The 22,343-nt window shown below is 40.8% G+C and overlaps 2 protein-coding genes across 2 annotated transcripts; both read left to right on the top strand.

Moving 5' to 3' along the window:
• Positions 1–254: 254 nt before the first annotated feature.
• armc10 (armadillo repeat containing 10) lies at positions 255–4,472 on the top strand. The gene is made up of 6 exons (XM_026366246.1): positions 255–738; positions 1,482–1,627; positions 1,842–1,976; positions 2,086–2,262; positions 2,368–2,439; positions 2,647–4,472. The coding sequence occupies exons 1-6, from the start codon at positions 489–491 to the stop codon at positions 2,896–2,898; spliced, it is 1,032 nt and encodes a 343-aa protein (XP_026222031.1). The 5' UTR covers positions 255–488; the 3' UTR covers positions 2,899–4,472.
• A 945-nt stretch (positions 4,473–5,417) lies between these two features.
• Positions 5,418–21,331, top strand: LOC113166206 (DENN domain-containing protein 5B-like). The gene is made up of 21 exons (XM_026366220.1): positions 5,418–5,726; positions 9,379–9,488; positions 9,999–10,713; positions 11,338–11,525; positions 12,863–13,357; positions 13,489–13,720; positions 14,886–15,036; positions 15,343–15,433; positions 15,527–15,646; positions 15,745–15,897; positions 16,060–16,141; positions 16,234–16,309; positions 16,525–16,653; positions 16,740–16,861; positions 17,045–17,190; positions 17,281–17,399; positions 18,029–18,213; positions 18,394–18,476; positions 18,952–19,078; positions 19,294–19,468; positions 19,963–21,331. Exons 1-21 carry the CDS (start codon positions 5,618–5,620, stop codon positions 20,144–20,146), a joined length of 3,792 nt encoding a protein of 1,263 aa, XP_026222005.1. The 5' UTR covers positions 5,418–5,617; the 3' UTR covers positions 20,147–21,331.
• Positions 21,332–22,343: the final 1,012 nt, after the last annotated feature.

The following is a 22,343-nucleotide window of genomic DNA, read 5'->3' as shown; positions in this document are numbered from 1 at the left end:
TAACGAACGTTAATTGTTGGACAACTAATAAGCTGCCGCAAAGTTTAAGAGAACTACGTAAGTCCGCGGTATGGATATGAACTCTAACTATTTTATAGTTTAATGTTACATATTATTTGCTATTTTGAAAGATTTAAAAATCACTACACATAAATATGATAAAATTACAGGATAACATTTTGTGTAAAGCTCAAAAATACATACTAGTCACCCAGCGAAAGATTTGGTCGGCCACTGTGGGCTGACCGGAACAACGGAACAAAACATTGTTGACAACTTATAGCTACTTGTGGCTGTGACAAACTTCTCTAGTTTTCAGAGCAATGAAGCTGCTGGATTTGGTTCACATGGGACTTGTAATGGCTTCAATTGGTTGTTGTTAGTACTAGCTAACTAATGAGCTAGGTTAGCTTACCAGATTTTGCTCTTGACGTTTAAGAGCATCTGTAGCTTAACGCTAGCTAGCTAGCAGCTAAAGACGAGACAGCATGGGAGATGGTAGTGTTACTCCCAGGCTCGGCAATATGAAGGCGTTGCTTGGAATAGTTGCTGGAGCTGGAGCTTCCTATGGGATATATAAACTTATTAGCTTCAAGAGAAACAAGAAAAGTGCTAACAGCGAAAGTACTGGGGTCAAGAGCAGTCAGCACAGTGAAGTTACTCTAAAGCCGGGGAGCCTGTTGGCCAAAGTGTCTGGACTCGATGTTGTATGTCCTCGACCTGTAGATGTTGCATCAGGTAAGAAACACAGAGCTCAAAAGCAAATCTAGCTTATAACAACTATAGCCTTATCAGACTCTTCTATCTCAAGATCATTTTTCAAGATGCGCTGTTCATAAAAACTTTCACAGATTACCTGTAGTCGTCCACTAGTTATTGTCACCTATATGACAAGATAAGATATTTCTTGATTTTCAACAAGATCAAACTAAATAAATAGTTACTAATAATATACAGTACTATAAAATAAAAAAACAAAGCTCTCATAGAGTAACTCAGTAGTTATTGGAAAACAGCAAAAATGTAAATTTAGTACAACGTGTCTGTGGAGGAAGGAGAGGAATCCGTGATGGTCTCTGCAGGATTACCAAACCACACAGTGAGTCCTCTAGTCAGGATGCTCTCCACAAGTCCTCTGTTGGTCTGAGTGAGGGATTGATGGCTTAGTCCAGCTATTTTCTGTTTGTTTGTTTCCTATTGACATTTGCTGTAGAGCTGCGTCTGGGCCCTTTTCATTGTTGCTTTAGAGTTAGTGGACCACATCAGGATCCATTAGATGTGCAAGCACAGGAACGTAAAGCTATCAGTCTGCTCTATATCAGAGCCTTTTATGGTCAGCAGCTGGAGAGTGGAAACATGTACAACCATGTGTGAACTGAGAACAGTTTTGGACTCAAACAACAGCCTTGAAGTATTCCTGTGCTCAGGCCATACAGTATAAGCTCAGCCAACATCCTGTTTTCCACTCTGGTTTTTCATAGGTGATATCATCCACCAGTCACCTGGCAACTTGGAGCCACAGCACCTTAAAATGTTATTGTCATGTCTGCAGACCAGCAATAATCCATCTGACAGATGTCAGATCCTGGTTACCTTAGGAAATGCTGCTGCCTTCACTGTGAATCAGGTACAGTAAAAGTTTACTTTCTCTAAAACCTTCTACAAGTGAGGTCAGTAGATGTTGATTTATTGATGAACAAGAGTCAGAATTTTCTAAATCTGTAAATTACTCAGTTAATACTGTTGTGTTTTGCTGGTTAACTTACTCAGGGTTTTGTATAATACTTGTGATATTTATTTGCAGCAATTTAATATATTTTCTCATTCCATTGATCCCTCAGAATCTAATTCGGGAATTTGAAGGGATACATATCATAGCAGGTTTCATTTCTGATCCTGCAGCAGAGGTTAGAGTGCAGACTCTGAATGCCTTAAATAATTTGTGCATGAACATCCAAAACCAGGATCAAATCAAGGTATGTTGCAATATACACAGCAAATAGCATGTAGTCTTTTTTTTTCTTCCTGAAGTTTATTGTCAGTTTGCGGACGAACAAATATTTTAATAAAACTCTCTTCTTGTAGGTTTATGTACCACAAGTGCTGGAACTGATAGAGATGTCACCAGTGAATTCTGACCTTCAGCTTGGTGCTCTCAGGCTGCTGACAAACCTTTCTGTCACGGACAAGCATCAACACTTGCTTAAAGAATCAATTACACTTTTACTTTCTCTACTTGTCGTGAGCAATGAAACATTACAGGTTGGTACAGTATCTTTTCGAGTTGCCTTGTTGGAAACCAGTTAAGGCTAGTAGAGCTGTGAATAACATCCATATGTGATGCTCTTTTGATTTTTTTGGACTTAGGTTCAAGCTTTGAAAGTCCTTGTGAATGTGTCATCTAATCCAGATATGATGGATGACATTGTCCAAGCTCAGGTAAGAATAAAGGGTTAAACATGCAGTTCTTATCAGATCATGAAAGTTAAGCAAAAAACTGGGTGTAGTTTGTTCTTCTAATACACAGAAAGTAAAGTTTTGATGTCTTAAAAGGTCATCAGGACAACAGTCAAACTGTTGTGACAGATGTTCAAATTAATTTTAAAGCCTCATATTAATGTTATTCCTTTATGTTTTTTGCCCCAGGCACCAGCTTCTGTTGTGCTGCTGTTTGATGCACGAACAGCCCCTGCGGTGCTTTTGCGACTCTTGACATTTGCAGGGAACTTAAACGCCTGGCGGCCCTCGGCCCAGGTGGCTGATGAACTGAGACAGCAGCAGGATTGCCTCTTCCGGGTTATGTTAGATGAATCCTCCCAGCTCCACAGCAGACTGGTACAGCTGCTGTCACACCCTGATGGGGAGATTCAGGCCCAGGTGGCTCGTATGTTGACATAGGCCTCCCTCTCTGCACTTTAAAGTCTCAACTTTAACCTGTCATCAACCTGTCACCGTTCAAGTCAAATGATAAATCTGTTGATGTGAACCTTACAGAAGAACAGGCCTCCTGTGGATACACTCTCTAATCATACAGTATTGCTCAGAACAATACTGTTACCACACATAAATTATCTATTCCACCCTGCCAACTGATCTCCATCTATTTATACTACTAATTTATAAGAAGTAAGCTAGCAGGAAATCATTATTTATTCAGATGAGTATAAAAACAGATAATCTCTGTTTTATTTTTCACTGCTTCAAAGAAATTTCTTATCTTTGCAAGAGATTTTTTTCCTTCCAAGATCCACAGTGCCCTGTCTTCTGAAAATGTCACCTAATTTCTCTGAAGATAATTTCCAGGTGACACTTCTGAACCCACTGCCAAACGTTTTTTAGAGAACCTGTCCACACAACCTCCGCAGCATGACCCAACTTGCTATCCCTGTGTGGTTCAGAGAGACACTTTGCTGGAGAGATGAGCAGGTCTCTTGCTGCACATCTTAGAATGCCTTGGACTTACCAGTGAATGGGTGTACTGCGGCTCCTGTCCTCACTAATGTTACGTTTGATTTAAAAACTGTAGTCTTATTCCAAGGAAAGCTAAGATTACTTATCTCTGAATTTAATTTGAGAACGTGCATCTTGATTTTTAGAAAAGCAGGAGTGAATTTAACCTAAGGTGTGATTGCTTTCTGTGATTCTGTGAAAAGACGAGGGTTTCCGTATATCACTAGATCAGTGAAACACTGCCTCACCGACATTATGAAGAGTTAGTACAGGTGCTTAAGGTACTTGGGTAAATTAAGAATTGACTTTGAAGAAAACCTCTGCTGCTGAATGAGATCATCCAGGATGGTGTCGTTGAATGTCTCAGCTGGCCTATGAATACCTGCAAATCCCCCAGGGAGCAGCTGGAGGAAACTGCAAGGGAAATGGATGTCTGGACCGCTTCAAGCCAAAACAAATAAAAAAGTAATATAGATATTCAGCTTAAAAAACAAACAAGTCTCATCTCAAGTGTTTGACTCTGTAATATAAATAATAAAACTAACTATGATTACTCTAGGTGAAAAATGAATAACAATAGTGATTGAAACACAAGTCCTGTGTATTAAGTTATGAACTGTAGTAAGACTGCAAGTGTCGGATGCACATCCTGTATAGCTAAAGGACAGGAGCTGTAAATCCATCTGCTGCTGAATTATATTTCTAGAAAAGAGGACGTTTTAGGTGCATATTTCTAAATTGCATGACAAATGTGGCACTGAGCTCGGAATATGATTTTTATTGTGAGGCTTTTATGGCACGAGCTGGACAACTAGTAAAGAAATGCTGCACATTTTTCAGGACACTGACTTTATTTATTCCCGATCCCAAATATCTCTCAGGCAACATGGTTTACCAGAAAAGATACAGCAGGAGGCTGATTTACTTGTGACCTAGAAATGTAATTAAGTGAGTTTGTGTTTTGAATATATAGAGGAGAAATTTGTTAATGTGTGTTTGAATGGTTCAATAAATACTCTATGACCCACCCACCTCTTTATTTCTGACATTTACTCATACATACATATCTACATATTCAACTAAACCACCAGTTTTGCAGATCTTACACTTCAGTGTATTTTACCACTGCTCACCTATATTTGCCAAGAAGCAAAATATGTCTCATGTCTTTCAGCTTCACAGACTATCTAGCAGGGGTCTTCCTACTCCATGTTTACTTTGGACTCCAAAGTGAACATGGAGAACTAACATTTATGTTATTTCTACTGCAGAGCTGCAACAAGCTCCCATAAGAGAGGAGACTCACCCTGTGATATCAGGTTCCCCATCATCTATGAATCTTTAAGGAGCACTAAATCAGTTTAGTGATGTTCTTCAAAAAGCTCAGGGCTCACAACAGACTGATTTTAAATGAAATAAAAAGTGTGAGTAGATGTCTAAAAACAGTGGATCCTACATTTCCCATAAAGCCCGTGTCTGTCTAGATCCACACCCACAGATTATAGTAGGCTTCACTCAAATAGGTAATGTGTTAGAAAATGCAACTCAAGAAAAGCTGAAGACATTATACAGCATCATTTGTAGTTATTAGGCCACATATCTCTGTTAAACAGGATTTTAATGTTTTGATATGCATTTTAATGATTTATGCTGTATTTCAGTTCATGTTTTAAATGCATTTAATTTTTTTTTTAAAATGAACTTCCCTTTTATCCTCAATTTATTCATATTAATGCTAAATGTGCAAATTACAAATACAAATTAAAACAAAGTAAAACTGTCCGCTATGAACATTCAGAAATTAATGTTATTTTGATGTTAATGCTGTCGATTAATCTGTAGCCTCATTTAAAATGAGGCTGATTTAACGCTGATGATCATGATGCGTTTCTGTCTTTGTCTCCATCCCTCGTCCCCTCCCTCTCAGGCCTCCATCCAGCCTCCTCCCCCCGCTGAACAAACGCGATGACCGTCGTCGGCTCGTCCTGCGCTCCATCAGAGTCAAACCGCGGATCAGTGGGTGCAGACAGGCGGGCGATCACAATCCAGCGCACGGATCAGGAACCGACAAGGGGGGCAAGTGGTTTCGGATTAGCCGCATCAGCAATGAACATCCACGACGTGAAGTAGAAGTACACGGAGCTGCCTCAACACTAACACATCGACGATGAGCGGCACTGCGGCGGCCTCGGCGGCGGCTTCCTGCCGGTTCGCCCACTATTTTGTGGTGTGTGGAGTGGACACGGACACGGGCCTGGAGCCGGACGATGGAGCAGGTACCCGGTCCACGAAACAGGCCAGAACTCCACACTTCACAAATACGAACATAATGCGTCCATGACATCCTTCAGCATGTCAGATATCTAGCAGTTCACACGGGCCCGTTTTTGACGGGGTGACATGTATTTAAATATGTTTTTAGTTGTTGTTGATGTTGTTGAAGACTGCGTTTCTCTTCCTTTATCTACAAGTAGCCTTTGACCCTTAACATTTCATTTCAGATCAATTCAATTAGAATTTGCTATTACATGTTTGCCATGGCATGTAAAGATTAAAGGTGTATTGTTGGGTGTTAAACAGACATCTAAACTCAAATTACTGTATTTTCTATGACTGTGAGACGTTTAAATGATTATTTCAACCTTTGTGGTTTCTGCAAGTCATCTACTACTACTACACCTGGATGAGGGACATTGTTGAGAAAAGGATTGGGAACAACATCCTGTCTTTCTAATACAAAGCTGGAACATCCAGACAGTACTTTATGGTTACCACAGAAATAATCTCTTATCTCAGACCTAGAGCTCTGTCCCTTTCTTAGAAACACCAGAGGTGGAGAAGGAAGTTGAAGGAAATGGATGCTCTCATATTAGTGTATGTGAGGGTTGCTACGGTGATCACAGCTGTAGTGATGCTGCGATGTGTCATGGATTGATGATATTTTATTTGTCGTAAATAGCGCAGTTAGAAATAAGAGGTATCAGGTGATATGTCTTTTTTTTCCCCTCCACGCACTCAGTTGTTGACGCTGAGCTCGGTGAGGTGAGGACAGATTCACCCAAGAGCCCTCTGTGACGTCTGTATGTGTTTTGCCCTGTTTGTGTTTGTGTGTGTGTGTGTGTCTGTGTGTGTGCGCGCGTCCTGGTCTTTGTGAGGACACCGAACCATGCAGGTGTGCTGAATGCCAGTAACTCGAACATCACTTCCACAACACAAACAGAGCACAGTCACACCCTGCCCTCTCCCTGTCTTCTTCGTGTTCATGTAGCTGCTCCTCACTCTATCCTTTTTTTCTCTTTAGTTACAACCAGGAAAAAAACTGGATATTAAGATGAGTGCTGTATCACTTTGGAACACAAAGTTTTGCTGCAGATTATTTAGTGCTCTGACTAACCAGTGGGGACTTTGATATCTGGCTCCCTGCAGAGAGCGACAGTGCCACTGGCTAGTATATCCGAGCTCCTCCAATCTGCTTATATAACAGCAGGTCATCTCAGACTCACAGAAGCAGGGGGGCTCTGCTCCTTTCAAAGGATTTTAGTCTGTGTGTGGATGTTTTTGCCCTTGCATACATATTGTATAAACTGCAGTAAAGAAAGATATTTATTCTGTACACCAGCAGTTCAGTGTTAAGATGGTGCAGTATCTCTTTTTGTGTCTCTGTGTGTGTGTGTGTGTGTGTGTAATTAGTGAGACAGAGAGACAGTCTTCTCTTGTTGGCTTCTCAATAGATGCCACTGTGTTTTCTGCAGCCTAATCAAATTTCGCATGACGTTGCTGGTTGGAATGCTGGATGGCCGAGGTTTCAGTGCCTGTTCATGCCAGACGACTGTCACAGGGGGATGACATCAGTGGTGTGCGAGAAGTCCACGGGCCGATTGTTTGAGATCTGTTTTAAAGCATTGATTTAGTTACAAAGAGATGTATGGTATATAAACTGCCCTTGTGTTATTAATACACACGCTGCTTGTACTAAGAAAACCCAGCCCCAGATATCTTATTTTTAGGCACTCGACACTTTTATCTTTTATTTTAAGCTAATGTGTCTCAGGCTGAGATAAAAACGAAAAAAATATTCACCTTCAGTGAATGGACAAATGTGTGATGCAGGATGGAGAGATTTGAACAAGCCCTCATCTGTCAGTGCCTGCTGACATTAGCTGTCATTTTAATCTCTTTCCACTTTTTACTTCTCTCCTTATACTCATGTATTGATATGATTAATGGCCCAGTTCAGGTAACTCACTTGCTGAATATAACAGATTCTACCTTTATGGCTGATGAAGAACCCCTGTTTTAGAGATGAAGAACCATTTGGGGCCATAAATCTTTGTGATGAATGTCTCCACTGTGGCATGAATGTGAAACACAAAGTTTCATCCTTGATCAAGATTGACGGTGATAAGGACTTTTCAGTACTGAATGATAAAGCTGACTTATGTGCTAGAAAAGTTAATATAGGTTGTTGGAGTGTTGGTTTCTCAAAACAAGCAATTTGAAGACATTTAAAAGGCCAAGATATTAAGTGGGGTTGTTGGGTTTTCTATATAACTCTCTATAGAGTTATGTTTTGTAAGATCTTAAACCTTAAACACTGTAAATGGACTTGAGATGACTTCCTTTTTTAATTTGGCACTATACAAATGGAATTTAATTGAATTAATAAGATAATAATGATCACACAATATTGGCCAATGTTAAGTGTTTTGCAAAACATTGGCTCATAATTGTTTTCTAGTGTGTGTTAACCTGGTAAAAGGAGGAAACGAGCTAATACCAGCCTGAAGTGAAACGGGCAATTAAGCTTCCATTCAAACACTAAAACGAACCTCCCTCTCACTCTGTTCTCTTAACACTGACAAAAGGAGAGAGAGACAGCGGGAACCCGTGTCAGGAGGTGTGTGGGTTGTACTCAGCGAATGTCAGCTGATGAAACTCGGGGTGACGTAATTGCTGACGAGCTCTGTCTGATGGCTATCTTCGAGGCCACAGCGGAAGTGAATGCCATGGCAACTAAGTGTCCTTCAGCAAGGCTCGATTGTGCCTCACAGCACCAACGCCAATTTGTATCCTTAGCAAAGAACACTGACTCCCCCTCATGTCGCTGTGATCCATTAGCTGCTATCCCCCACCTAAAAGTCTGACTCAGTATAAGTGTTGTGCGTGGTGCGGTTTCCTCTCTCGTGGTTGTCTGCGTCATCTCGTAGGCAGGTTAGGTGGATGTCCCTGAATGCTGAATGAGTGCATCATAGCTGGCAGCTGAGAAAAAGCAGTGTGCCAATTGCAGGTGTTGTTGTTTTGCCAGTGGTGTCAGGTAAAGTTGAACTTGAACTCTGAGAAATAATCGCAGTGTAGTGAAATGGGGAATACAGTGAAGAGCACTGTCCAAAGGCATCCTCTCTGAAAGTGCATGAATAATGAACGCACCTCGATCTAACGCATACATCACTCATACAGACAGTACTATGTATGTAACCGGAGCTCGAAGCTGACACAAGCTGCAGAGACTAAAGAAGGGGGAAATCTGAACCAGACAGGGCAATGCATCACATAGGTGCTATCTAATAGAGATTTCTTGCCTGCCTTGCACTGTAAATTCCATCCTTTGACATAGATGTAGTTGTTGCATATTATTCCCTCGTCCTTTCCTACTGCAGTTGCACTGCTTTTCCAGCCTATTTCTATGATAAGTAGTTGAGTTATATAACCCCTGGATGGGTTTTCCTCTTCGCTGCAGAATGGTCAGTCTGTTCATAACAGATAATGACAATTTTTTTTAAGTCTGTGTCAGACAAGGTTGTCCTGTCCGAGTCACTTTATAAATCAAAGCTGCTGTCATTTTGAGGCGTCCTCTCTTTTGTCCTTTCTTTCTCTCTTTTTGTGAATCCTGTTGATGAAAGTCTTTCTACGTCTCTTTCTGTCTTTCAGGTGAAAGCTTTGATCAGAGCCCCATTCGACGGTCCTTCAAATCAAAGGTTCTAGTGCACTACCCTGAAACCACAGAAAGGAGCCCCTTTAATAAAGATGCTGTCAACATGGTGAGATTTTGGATTGCAACATAATTGCTTGTCTATAGTGCATTTGAAGCACAAGATGTGCCTTGTTTTTTTGTTTCTCTTCCAAACATGATAACACACTGAGGGAAAGCCATGTACTGTATATTTACTTGACTCTCACATTAGAAAGGCAGATCAGGATAACAACAGCTTAAGCCTCAAAATAAGTTGGGATAATTTAAAATTAGTTGTGAACAGCTTCCTCAGACACCACAATAATTATACTATTACTAAATTTATTTTTATTGGGTTTTCAGATCTGAAAACATCATAAGATGAATTCTTAGACACAATATATACATTTTTATACCAAGGTTTATGTTGGCTACAAATGTAATGTTTTGTCTGGTATCTGTGTCTTCTTTGTTCGGCCTCCTTGTTCTTGTCTTTTTGTCGATACTGTCAGTTGTTGAAGTCATTGGCTGCATTAAAATTTATTCTAAACCTTCCTTTATTTCTCCTCTTTGTTTTTTTTCACCACTTTCTTTTCAGCTCTGTATGCCAAGAGGTCTGTCCTTCCGCACTCAGGCAGACAGACTTGATCCTCAGTTCCACTCATTCACAATTTCTTTTGACGATGGGACACGTTCCTATGGCTTTGTCCACACCTTCTATGAGGAGGTGACCAGTGCTCAGATCATCACTGCCATGCAGACTCTCTATCAGATGCACCATGTGGAGCACCACTCCTCCTCATCAGCCTCCTCTCCTTCTTCATCATCTTCATCTGCCTCCTCACCCTCCACCTGCAGCATGGACTCGCTTGTGAGCAGCATGGATGAGTCGGATGCTGAGTCCTTGGCCGGGGTTTCTGGCTGCCTTGGTTGTGCAGGCTCTTTTGAACCAGCACGGGACACCCTGTACGTGTCCAAAGCCCTCTGCCTCATCTCGCCGCTCCCTTTTCTTCAAGCTTCACGACAGTTCCTATCTCAGCTGCATCAGGCCGTGACATCACAGACGGCCCCACCACTCCCTCTAGAGAGCTATATCCACAATATCCTGTACGAGGTGCCCTTGCCTCCACCTGGCAGGTCGCTGAGATTCCATGGGGTGCAGGGACCCATTGTGTGCCAGCGGCCCGGGGCGGATGAACTCCCACTGGGAGAGTATCCTCTTGGAGAGGCGTTTTCCCTGCTAGGTGTGGACAATATGGTGCAACTGCTTACCTGTGCTCTCCTGGAGACACAAATCCTGCTTTACTCTCAAGGTAAGCATCATTGATTAAAATGACACATGAAAACAAAGTGACACATTAAAAAGCATATGCTGAGTAAGCAGAACTGAAGGAAGATTATAACTGTTACTTGGACATTAGTTTTGAAACGTGTGTTTGAAGAGGATATCGAGCAGCACTTCTTCTGAGCAAACTCTGTGTCTTTGCAGTATTTAGCAACACCAAGTATGTAGCACAATTGCTTTGATCAGTTCAAAGGGCAACTTTGGTAATAAATGGTGCATAATACAATTACATTAAAATAACAAGAAAAAGGAAATGAACAAAAATAGATGGGGGCATTCCTGTGACGTAAAGGCTCTGACAGTAATCATCTGGCCATCGACCTAGCATGCATATTATTTCCTGTTTCTCTGACCTCATTTCCTGTCGTCAGCGGGTTTTTTGGTTAAATACCGGAGGAAACACAATAGCCTTAATGAGGTACGAGGTATTCTTTAAGCAGTTAAGCAGTTCATGTAACATCCTCAAATAAAACACTGTTATTTGTAAAGTATGTGATTTCCTTGATACTTTAAGTGATGAATTCATGCTGATGTCCCATCTTTCTCTCTCTCTCTCTCTCTCTCACTCACTCACACACTCTCACACCCTCAGACTACCAGCGTTTGATGACAATAGCAGAGGGGGTCACCACGTTGCTGTTTCCATTCCAGTGGCAACACATCTACCTGCCCATTGTTTCTACATCATTACATCACCTCCTGGATGCCCCTGTGCCATTCCTGATGGGTATCCAGCGCAGGGATGGAGCTCAGCGATCCTCTCTGCACCTACCACACGAGGTACAGCACAAAACAATGAGCTAATCTGCCAAATTCATCTTTGGTTTCTGGCGTGAACGTAACAGTCGAAATTTCAGGATGCAGGAATTTCGAGTAATAGTCACACAAAAGGAGCTCAAATCAAATCTCCGATAAGGCTGATGGTAAACTGAAACATTGTTCAGCCATTTGAAGATCCCCTCGTTTCTGCTTGCATGACAATTTGCCCTCTGCCTGCAGCCTGTCACAATGAGACAATACATTTCCTCAGAGCTGCCTTCTCCCTCAAAACCAATCCTGCATGTGAGATCCCTTTATGCTGCATAAATATCTCACTGAAGCCTCTTTGAAGTTGCTCTGCCCTAGAAAAAGAGGCAACAGAAAGAAAGCTTGGGGGGGATGAAAGCAAAATTGCAGAGCATCGAGGAGCCAGAATAATAGGACTTGGTGAATAATTAATGAGAATTAGGAGTTGTCACTTATTTTTTTGAGCTGTGCAATTTGAAGGAGGAGGGAAATGTTTACATTGTATGTGTACGATTGGTTGAAATTCAGCACAGGAATAAGTGCACAATTTGGCTTAGGCAGTCTAAAAATAAACAACACTAAGGCAATCCTCCTTAATATTCATATGCAGTACAATGTGCATTATTTTGCTTTCTTCAAAACAAATAATCTGATCGATAGAAGATTTACAATTATGAAAAAATAATATGAAAACAAAAAAAGGTTTGTTTTCATGATCTTAGATCCTCATATTTGTCTTAGGATCAAAGAGATGATTGAAAAGATATTAAGCATGAAGTGAAGACACGAAGCTATATGAGGAGGTAAGAGAGTAAGAGTAAGACGATGTCTGCCTCTGTCCACTCTGCAGTGTATCTCCAAATTTCCCCTGAGGCTGGAAGCTGACTGGCTGAGGTCACTGTTGAAGGTCGTGTTGCTGCTGAATGTGCAGTGCTCCACTGCTGCTTACATGGCAGCTTTTTAAAATCAGTGCCTATCTTTCTCACAAAGTTCTGGTATTCATTGCTCAGCAGCTTCATGGGCACAGGTCTCTCATTTGTTTGTCTGTGTGAAAACCTGATGTTGCAGGTTTCCTCTGGTTATCCTGTTGTGCTGATAACATTGATCAGTAGTTAATCCTTCACAGGAGTCCTCTGAGGGCTCAGCACAATAAAATGCCAAGAATCTGTTAATTAAATGTAAATCTTCATCTCTGATCTTAATTGGAAGCTAAAACTCAGACACTTTGTCTACATGAGGTGAATAAGCATCTGTACAGTGCGACTGGTTAAACCTATTATGAATATCTGATGGAGGCACCAGTTGAAAAGTGTTGTTTGTCTCTTGTACAGGCAAACCTGTGTTTCGTAGACATCGACAACCATTGTGTTGAAACCCCCGAGGACCTTCCTGCATTTCCAGACCAGGCTGAACTCGTCCAAGAACTGAGTGAAGTCCTGCTGCGTTTTGGGCTTTCTCCGCAGGGGGGTGTGATCACTAAGCCCACAACCACCTCCCCTCGCCTAAGCAGCCTGGTGTTGGAGGACCTGATGGAGGACAGAAGGAACGGGAACCTTGGAGGCGAGGAGTTGGCAGTGCTGGAGAGGCTGCAGGCTCTGGCCCAGAGGTGTGGAGGAGGGAAAATGTCAGACAGTGGGAAGACACTGGGACTGTTTGAAGAGGAGGAGGAAGAACTGAAGTCTGCAAAGCTGAATATTCAAATAAGGGAGGTGTTTGCTGGACGTTTTGCTGCCATGTTTGGCAGATATGAGGAGTTTGTCATCCACAGCGCTCTGGATTTAGACTCGTGGTTGAGCAACAGAGAGGGGACATTAAACTTTGACAAGGTACGTATAGGTAAATGCTCAAATATCATGTTTACTCCTGTTATTCCTATATACATTAAGACTGCTTCGCTGTGTGCTTTTGATTGTAATAAAAAAATTCGAGCTGAGCATATTCACTTTCATTGTTTCAGGGTTCCTTCCTCTCAGTTCAGCCTGTGACCCACTTGCGCTTCTTGTCCCGGTTCTTGGAGACATCCATGTTTTCTTTTTTTGTGGATGGGAAAGTGATATCTCACTGGGCAGATAGAGAGCCACAACAGCAGCTGTTCGACAACCGCCTGGAGAGAGAGCGACTGTATGACACAGACGGGGTGGACTCCCGCAACTGTAGCTACAGGAAATGCACCACACTCTTTGAGTCAGGTACTGAGGAGGAGCACATGATCAAAAGAGGATGGGGGAAAAAACACATTGCTGCTAGATGTTAATGTGTTGTTAAAATATATTAATATGTTAAAATATAAATACTGTATTCCTAGGCAAAAGATGCAGCAAAAAACATGTTAAAGCATCTCTTGTCAATTCGTAGTGTTGATTTCTCATTCATCCTTGTTGCTCTTTGTCACCAGGGAACACTTAATCAAACCTGAATTAATTTACATAGATTTTCATGAAAATTTGACATTGATGTACAAATTTACTACCTCTGGTGGCAGCTATGACAAATATATGATTAAAGGGACTTTGGCAATTGATCTTTTATACATGAGTTGTTACTTGCAGTTATTCTAAGAAGCTGTTCTGTATATTAAATGATAATTAATGCAACAAATCATTCAAAACAACTGTTTCACTGTTTCTTTTCAGCATTTAGCAGTTAAATTGAAACCCCTAATGGTTATTTGAGCTTAATAATGTGATTGAAGTTGATGCCAGACTTTGCCAAGGCATTTTGCAAATCTGTTGCCATCTGTCTTTCTGTTTTGGTTCATGTTGATTATGTTGCTTAGCCTTCCTGCAACCATAAAATTTCTTCTGATGGTATCTAAATTATAACTAATGGAAACATTTGCCAAATGTAGATTCAAAGGAAATAATGTAATAAATAATTAAAACATAAAAGTAGTTTAGAAATATGTAATATAATAGTAGAATCAGCTAGTTATAAAGGGCTGAATTAATGGATGTGTTGAGGGGATTAGCATTATATAAGCAGGAGATGATGTCCTGTGAAAATCATTTAGGACCTTCTAATTTGAAATCCAGCAAACGTCATTGCAAAAAATGCATCTCATCTCAGTCTGTATCATTATTCACATTTAGATTCCTGGAGATGTTGCTTCTCCAACATACTGTCAGATGCAGTAAATCTCCACTTTGTCTTCTATTGTAGCTTCCTTTGAGTTTGTTGCAGCTACACAGACTTAACACGTTCATGTACAGTAAGAGGTGTCATTAAACATGACGCACAAGTCCTCCCTAGAAATGTCTTAATCATCACTTTCATGAGTCATTGTCATGAGTTACTGTATTTATAGTAGCTGCTTCTGATCTATTGCAACTATTGTGTCTATGTTTGTCTCTGCAGCTCAGGCTATCGAGCACAGACTGCTGAAGGCCGATCACACAGCCATACACCCCCACCTGCTGGACATGAGGATTGGCCAAGGTCGTCACCAGCCAGGCTACTTTCCTAAACTGCAGGCTGATGTGCTTGCACAGGGGCAAAACACCAACAGGTGAGCCATTGTTTCTGCTGTTGATCAGCGAGAAACCACTAGAACAGTGATTCCTAACCAGGGATGCTTTTCAGCAAGGCTTATGGTGGAAATCTGCAGCTTCCAGAGGTTACAAAATGTAGATCAACTAATCTGAAAAGAAAGATAGCTGTTATTATATATATGTATATGTTTTCGTGGAACGTTAGACAAAAAAGGTTGATAACCAGAACTGTGTGCGGATATCTGCCACTGTCTTTCAAAAATATACAATCATACACAGTTGACATTGTGAATGTTATTTTGTTATGTTATCTGGGTGAACAGGTGGTCAGGTCGTGTGACAGCATCACGCAGGACTGACCCTAAAAGATTAACGGCTGCTGATCAATCAGGAGTGGACAATGAACAGAGACAGGTACTTTTCAGGGGTAAACACGTAGATACACACCATCAAAGGCTTTAGGGGGCGGACTGTGTCTAATTTATTATTTTTTTGTTTCAATAACAGAAGCACACATTTGCGCGGAAGAACCTTCGTCAGGCTAAGCTGCTTGACCCATCACCTGAGGCCGTCACACAGACTCATCGAGAGTTTGTTGATGGGCTGCTGAGCGAATGTCGTCTGAAGGTGAGAGCTCTCTCTGCGTAGTAATGAAGGAGCTGCTGTCTTTGATTTCTTAAATAATGACGCAAGATTAATGTCTGGCTTTTTTCCTGGCTCCTTAGACCAAACGGATGTTGATGGAGAGGATGGGGAAGGAGAGTGCGGAACTGGGTCAGGGGGAAGCCAACATCACAGGCTTGCAGGAAAACACACTCATCCACAGTCTGTGTGACCTACTGGAGAGAACCTGGGGCCACGGTCTGCAGCTGAAACAGGTCAGACACACACATACACGTCATTTTACACACCCCATCAGCTCAGATGACCTACAGGAACATCTGGAACTGTCTGTCATCATGTAAACACATCTACAGCATGCACATTAGCAGAATCCTGCTGTGGTTAAATATATTGAAATGTGTTTTTATTCTGAACAGGGGAAGTCCGCTCTTTGGTCCCATCTTCTTCACTACCAGGCGGAACAGGAGAAGACAGAGACACCAACTGAGCCTCAGTCAGGTTAGAGCACAGCCCTCGGGTTATGTTTTCTTACGTAAATAACTAGGTTAAGTGTTGTCTTATCATCCCTGCTGAACTGGTTATCTGTTTAGGGTTTAACGGTTCGGACCAGAGAACATTGGATGATGGCGCTGTGCCCCTGAGAGGATCCTTACTACAAGATGTGAGGTAATGAGAGCAGGTCTGCTTTGATAAAGAAAGTGTTTATGATGTATAAAAATTGTCATGAATCATGGCTGAGGTTTTTAATACTAACACAGTGCACAGACTGTTTATTATAGTTAGCATTTGTCCTCTGTTGGAGTCGGAAAGTTAAATTGCATCTTGGTTTCAGAGCAATAAGTTGTTTCTGACTGCTCATGACAACCTATTTGTTCCTCCAGGTTTATCCAGACCATGAGTGAGGGTCTGTCGGACGTGGGTCAGGCTCGAGCCTGGATCCATCTGGCTCTGGAGAAGAAAATGCTTTCTCAACACCTTAAAGAGCTGCTTACAAACCAGGAGCTGCTTAGGTCAGACTTCACTCAAAATTATTTGTTGACTGATTTCATTTGTAGCATGTCTAAAACTTTGGCTGACTTTTTCTTTTCCCCAACAGGCAGCTTTATAAACCCCATGCATTCCTGCTATTTGAGGAAGAAAGGGAGCAGTTTTTGTTCCACTTGCTCTCTCTAAACACTGTGGACTACCTCTGTTTTACACATGTCTTCACCTCCATCAGTAAGTATTGTAAAATTTAACAACTAAATGGTCAAATTTACTGGCAGTTTTAGCTGAAGGTTTAGCTCTGATTGTGTTTACCACTGATCCCCAAACCAAACGTCCTGCAACTCATGGGATTTTAAGTGATACAAGTGAAATGCCTTGATAAAAATATTGCTCTGGTGTCTTGTCTTTTTCCAGGTATTCAATATCGCGTTGCTATTATTCCCATGAAGAAGCTGAGCATTGCAATGGCAACAGTTAACCCCTGGGTGTGTGTGTCTGGAGAACTGGGAGATTCAGGAGTTCGACAGATCCCGAAGAATACACAAGAGATTTTTTTCCAGGTTTGTATACACCCTTCAGCATTAATGTAGCACATGTAAAACCACATCCAGCCTGACGAAGACACATCGTTTTTGTACTTTTTATTTCAGTGCAAAAACCTGGGCCGGCTGAGTACTCTGCAGCTGGGACAGGAAAACTCTGGTTTACTGGCCAAGTGTCTGATTGACTCAGTGATGGTGTACAATGAGATTACTGGACACACCTACAAGTAAGACTAATCCTCTGACCTCTTATCAGTGAATAGTGATTGTGAGGGTTTCAGCACAGTACTTGTGTAACTGCAGCTCCTTGTGTGGTAACTCTCAAATATTGGATGTCGGAGCATCCAATGAGATGATTACCTTACAGGATAAACACTTACAGTAAAGTATACACAGACAGTAAGAACCTACAGAAGAGCCCTGGTAGCCAAATGGTTACAATATATGCCGTGTTATCATATTCCTTGTCTTCTCCCTTGCTTCCTGCCTAGATTTTCACTACATTTTCTCAAATAAAGGCAAATATGCCCCCCCAAAAAGTAGGAATCTATATATTCCTTGTGATGGATTAATAACTAGGAACATACTTCAGGGCTTTGAATGTTTATTTAATACCTTTTAATGATGCCTGGAAGCTGGTAAATAAATCCAAAGATCTATTGGATGATTTTTAGTTGTATAGATTGTGATTTGTAGGTAGTGAGCTAAACCTAGAGTGTGGTTTTTTAAGTTATTTACAGAAATAAACACTGAAATATTAAAGCAGATGGCCCAAATCTACGCCAATTCCTTGTATAATAAATCATATTTTTTACTGTTTAATATAATGAACCACTGTGTCATTCTTTCCTGTCAGGTTCCCATGCGGCCGATGGCTTGGAAAGGGCGTGGGTGACGGCAGCTTGGAGAGAGTTCTCATTGGACAGTTGGTGTCACCTGGTGGAGAGGAGGATGCTGGAAGATGGACAGGGACGCCTCCAGAGCTGGCCTCTCCTTCTCAGGCCGTACGAGCAGTGCTGGGGTCACTTGGCAGCCGAAGCAGTATGTACTGACAAAGAATACATTCTTTAGTACAATAGCTGACCCACTTGTTGGTGAGCTCATTACAATAACAGATTCTTCCCCTGTATCACCTTTCTATTTACCCTCTGTTCTCTTCCCCTAGTGTTCATCATCATTCTTACTCATGTTTCTATTTGTTCCTATTCTTGATGTTCTCAGGAATGCTGTCTGTTGAAGTACAAGAGGACATGAGAGAGGCGGCAAACAACCTTGTTAAATACTTCCACAAACACGAACAAGAGGTATGTGACTATAATAGTGAGTGTGTTCCCCTGATTCAGCTCCAACCTTCATATAACCTGTTGGCTGACGAAGCGTGAACATGATTAATGTAAAGAACAACATTTTTTGCAGCGACGGCCTCCTGCGTGTTATTTTTATCTCCAACATGGTTCAGTTCTGCAGGTTCTCCAGCCTACTTGTGGTTCACACTAAATTCTCAATATAAAAATGCTGAAGAGATTTGATTATTCCAAGTTTATTGAGATAATATCTTTGCTGAGGCTGTATTGTACACGATGTTCTGTCTACTTCCTCTGAGTAAAGAAAAGAAGAGCCATATTAAATTTAAAAAATGCATAAACTGTTCTTAGTTGTTGAGGTTTTTGGAAAACTGTAGTGCCTTCTATAAACTCATATGAACAGATTTATTGAAGTTGTTAGATGAGCCTCCTGGTTACAGTGCCTCTATTAACTGTTCCTATTTTATCCTCCCAGAGGGGAAACTTGACAGTCTTGTTATGTGGAGAAGGAGGTCTAGTGCCTTCCTTGGAAAAGTTCCTCCTCCACGGGTTAAAAACCAACCGTCTTTTCCAGAGGAATGTGTTTGTTTGGGACTTTGTGGGTAAGTGGGTTTATTAGCAGCATCCAGTGAATGTTACAAGTGATGATTTAGTTCTTACTGATATGTTTGACATGTCACCATCTAGTGGCAGCAAATATTTCACAGATGTTTCCTATCTACAGTACCTCCAGTGTTTGTTTTTTACAGCTTTATTTCCATTACTGCTAGTATAATAATACATTATTATTCAAAGTATTTAAAACTCTTCCTCCTAGAAAAGGCAGTGGCTTCCATGGAGACAGATGATCAGATGGGTGACCTGCATGGTTCAACACTGACAAAAGGTCCTCCCTGTGACTCTCTGTGCCACTACGTCAACGCCATCAATGTCTCACCACGAAACATTGGAAAAGAGGGCAAGTTCCAGCTGTTTGTCTGCCTGGGAATAAGGTGAGTGGTTTTAATTTATAAATGAAACACTAAGTCTAAGAGGACAATGAAAAAACTGGACAAATTTAGAGACCCCTTCCTAATGTACATGGTGGTGTAACAGCAGACAGAAGTGAGAAATAGGCAAAAAAAAAAAAAACAGCTTTAACAGTTACTGTAAAAGAAATACAATTAAACGGTATACTATGTTTTAGTACCTATATTAAAACTACAATGTTCAGCTTAGGATATCACTACCAAGTAGTCTTGTGGTAGTTATGAAATTACAATAAATAATAATTCTTCAAAACTTCTGAATTATAGATTAAATTCTCTGATAAGTTAGAAGACTAAGTCTTATGTCACATAAGCCTTTGACAGAACCTCTTTCTAGTTAGAAAAAATCTTTAAAAGCTATTTACACCTTTAATGTAAGAATCCCAATACAACATTAGATTAGATGTGGTCTATATATTAATTTAAGATATTAACCCTTGACCTTTTATTTTTGGCAGAGACCAGCTTCTCTTTCAGTGGCTCCCCCTGCTGGCAGAGTGTCCCTTGACAGCACGGACATATGAAGAAGGTGCTCTGCTGCGGGACCGTGCTGCTGTACACTCCCTGTCCCGCATGCTGCACACACTGAATGAGTTCACCATCATCCTGGAGACAGCATTGGTTAAAGGGGTTGACCTCTGACCCTGACGGATACACACAGAGTTCACTCGGTAATGTTTCTTACTGCAGGAATGCCGATGGCGTAAAATATTCATTCTTCCATTGTGGAAAAAGGAAATACATTGTGACACTGGAGAAATGTGACTTTATCATAAAAAGGACAGTGGATCAGACGGAGTCAACTTGCAAACATATTGCCTTGTTCACTATGTAAATGTCGTACATACTTTATTGGCTTCAGGAAATAGTCCGATTTTTCCTATGCTTGTTTACACTGTGAAATTCTGTTTCTTCAAGGAGAAATAGAGAGTAATTCATAATCTCACATATACAGTTGATATTTTCACAGCTCACATCATTTGCTGTTCCTGACCCTAGGACAACTATTACTCTCCTTCTACTGCTGTATTGCTTGCACTTGAATTTTAAACTAAGCATATGCATGGCCAAAATTTGTTTGTTTGTTTTGTGTCTTCATGTGTTGTGATCTCGTCTATAATTTCTCAGGCCTCATTATTATATCTAATAATATATAAAATCCTTAATTGGATATCTTAGCAAATATACTCAGAAAAAACAGTGTTCCCACTCTATATGTTGCAAAAAAGTTGTATTATTATGCTGTTGTTATACTGTGTAATGTCTGGCCTGTTTATTTCAGTTTAGGGTCACATACTACCACTCAGAGTTGTGCTCATAACATCCTCAGTTGGTGAAACTATGAAACCAAACTAGTGTCCTGATTGTGTCAGTTCAAATAGTCACTTTGTCAGAAAGCTTTTTCCCCTCTCTCACTGTAAATATTTTGTCCCATCAAATCTTTGATAGAACTGTGTCCATTTACTATTACAGTACAATGAATTTGTGGCATTCTTTCTGTATAAAGGCATCCTGTTTGTGTTTGTGTAAGACAAGATATTCCACTGCTGGTGCATTTTACTGATTATGTGGATTATTGGTCATGATGTTTGTTTCTAAGATGTTCAGATGTCATTGCAAAACATCAGACAATGAATAGAGCACAGGTTCTTAAAGCACTAGGTATTATGTTGCTGCCACATTTTATTTAACAGTAATTATGAAAATACTGTCTCCTGCACTGTCCTGCAAGCACTATGTAACTCTCAATGACCAACCCTCTATTATCATTTAGATTAGAGAAAGCAATAATATTTATGAAATGTGTCGTCAAAGATTAAAGTTAATATTGACATAACTGACATGTTTTGAAATTATTTTTTAACATGAAATATGTCTCATTACTTTGTTGTGCAACAGTGTAGAAGTTACATAATGTGATTTACAGTTGTTGTGGTGAAGGAAAGTTGAACTATTTAACACATATTTTGAGATAATGCTATTGTTTGTTTCAGAATGTAGTGATAAATGCGTTGTCATTTATCACAACTGTCAGAGCCCAAAGTGACACTCTTACAATAGTGTTTTGTTGTACAAAAAGTATAACAGATTAAAGAAAATAAAATTCAGGGAATCATCATATTTGAGAAGCTGGAACCAAGCAAATGTTAGTATTTTTGCTTGAAAAAAATATTTTTAATTAATTTGTTTTAAGATGTGTGTGTGTGTGTGTGTGTGTGTGTGTGTGTGTGTGTATGTATATATATATATATATATATATATATATATATATATATATATAGGCTGCATTTAGATATGTTTTGTGTGCAAAAATCTTAATTTGCAAGTAAAGCTGTAAAACTGCTGTAGTGCAAGTTATATTTGGGTGTGTATCTTTAAGGATGCACTAAAAAGTAAGTCCTTCAGATTTGTAGTTTTCCTCCTGTATTCACCTGCTCACCGCTGCACAGCCTCCTCTCCATCCCACTGCAGACACACAGTGTCTAGTACGACTAGTCTCTAGTTGGCTGAAACAAAAAAAGACCAACCGCTGGATGCAGAGCGTGCTTCAGCCACCTTTTATTTACCACTAATCTGGCCAGTTGTCACGCAACTGAAGTCAACAAAGCGTCTCTCCGTGCTGGACTCCGAGCCCTCTGAAGACCCTGCAGGCCGCCAGACGAGCCATCTGGCGTCCCGTAGTAAAACAGCAGGCCCCGCCCCCTGGTTCCATTCTCCAATGTGCCATAGCAACCGGGGCCGAGCCCCCTGTTCCCGCGCAATGTTCCCGTCCTTATAAGGCCAGTAGAACGCAGACGCACGCACACGTCACACGTCACACGTCGTTTATGTAAATGCT

This window comes from Anabas testudineus, chromosome 6 (assembly GCF_900324465.2).
Source record: "Anabas testudineus chromosome 6, fAnaTes1.2, whole genome shotgun sequence".
Classification (NCBI taxonomy): domain Eukaryota; kingdom Metazoa; phylum Chordata; class Actinopteri; order Anabantiformes; family Anabantidae; genus Anabas; species Anabas testudineus.
The sequence above is the reverse complement of the archived record's forward strand: the minus strand, read 5'-3'. Positions and strand labels throughout refer to the sequence as shown.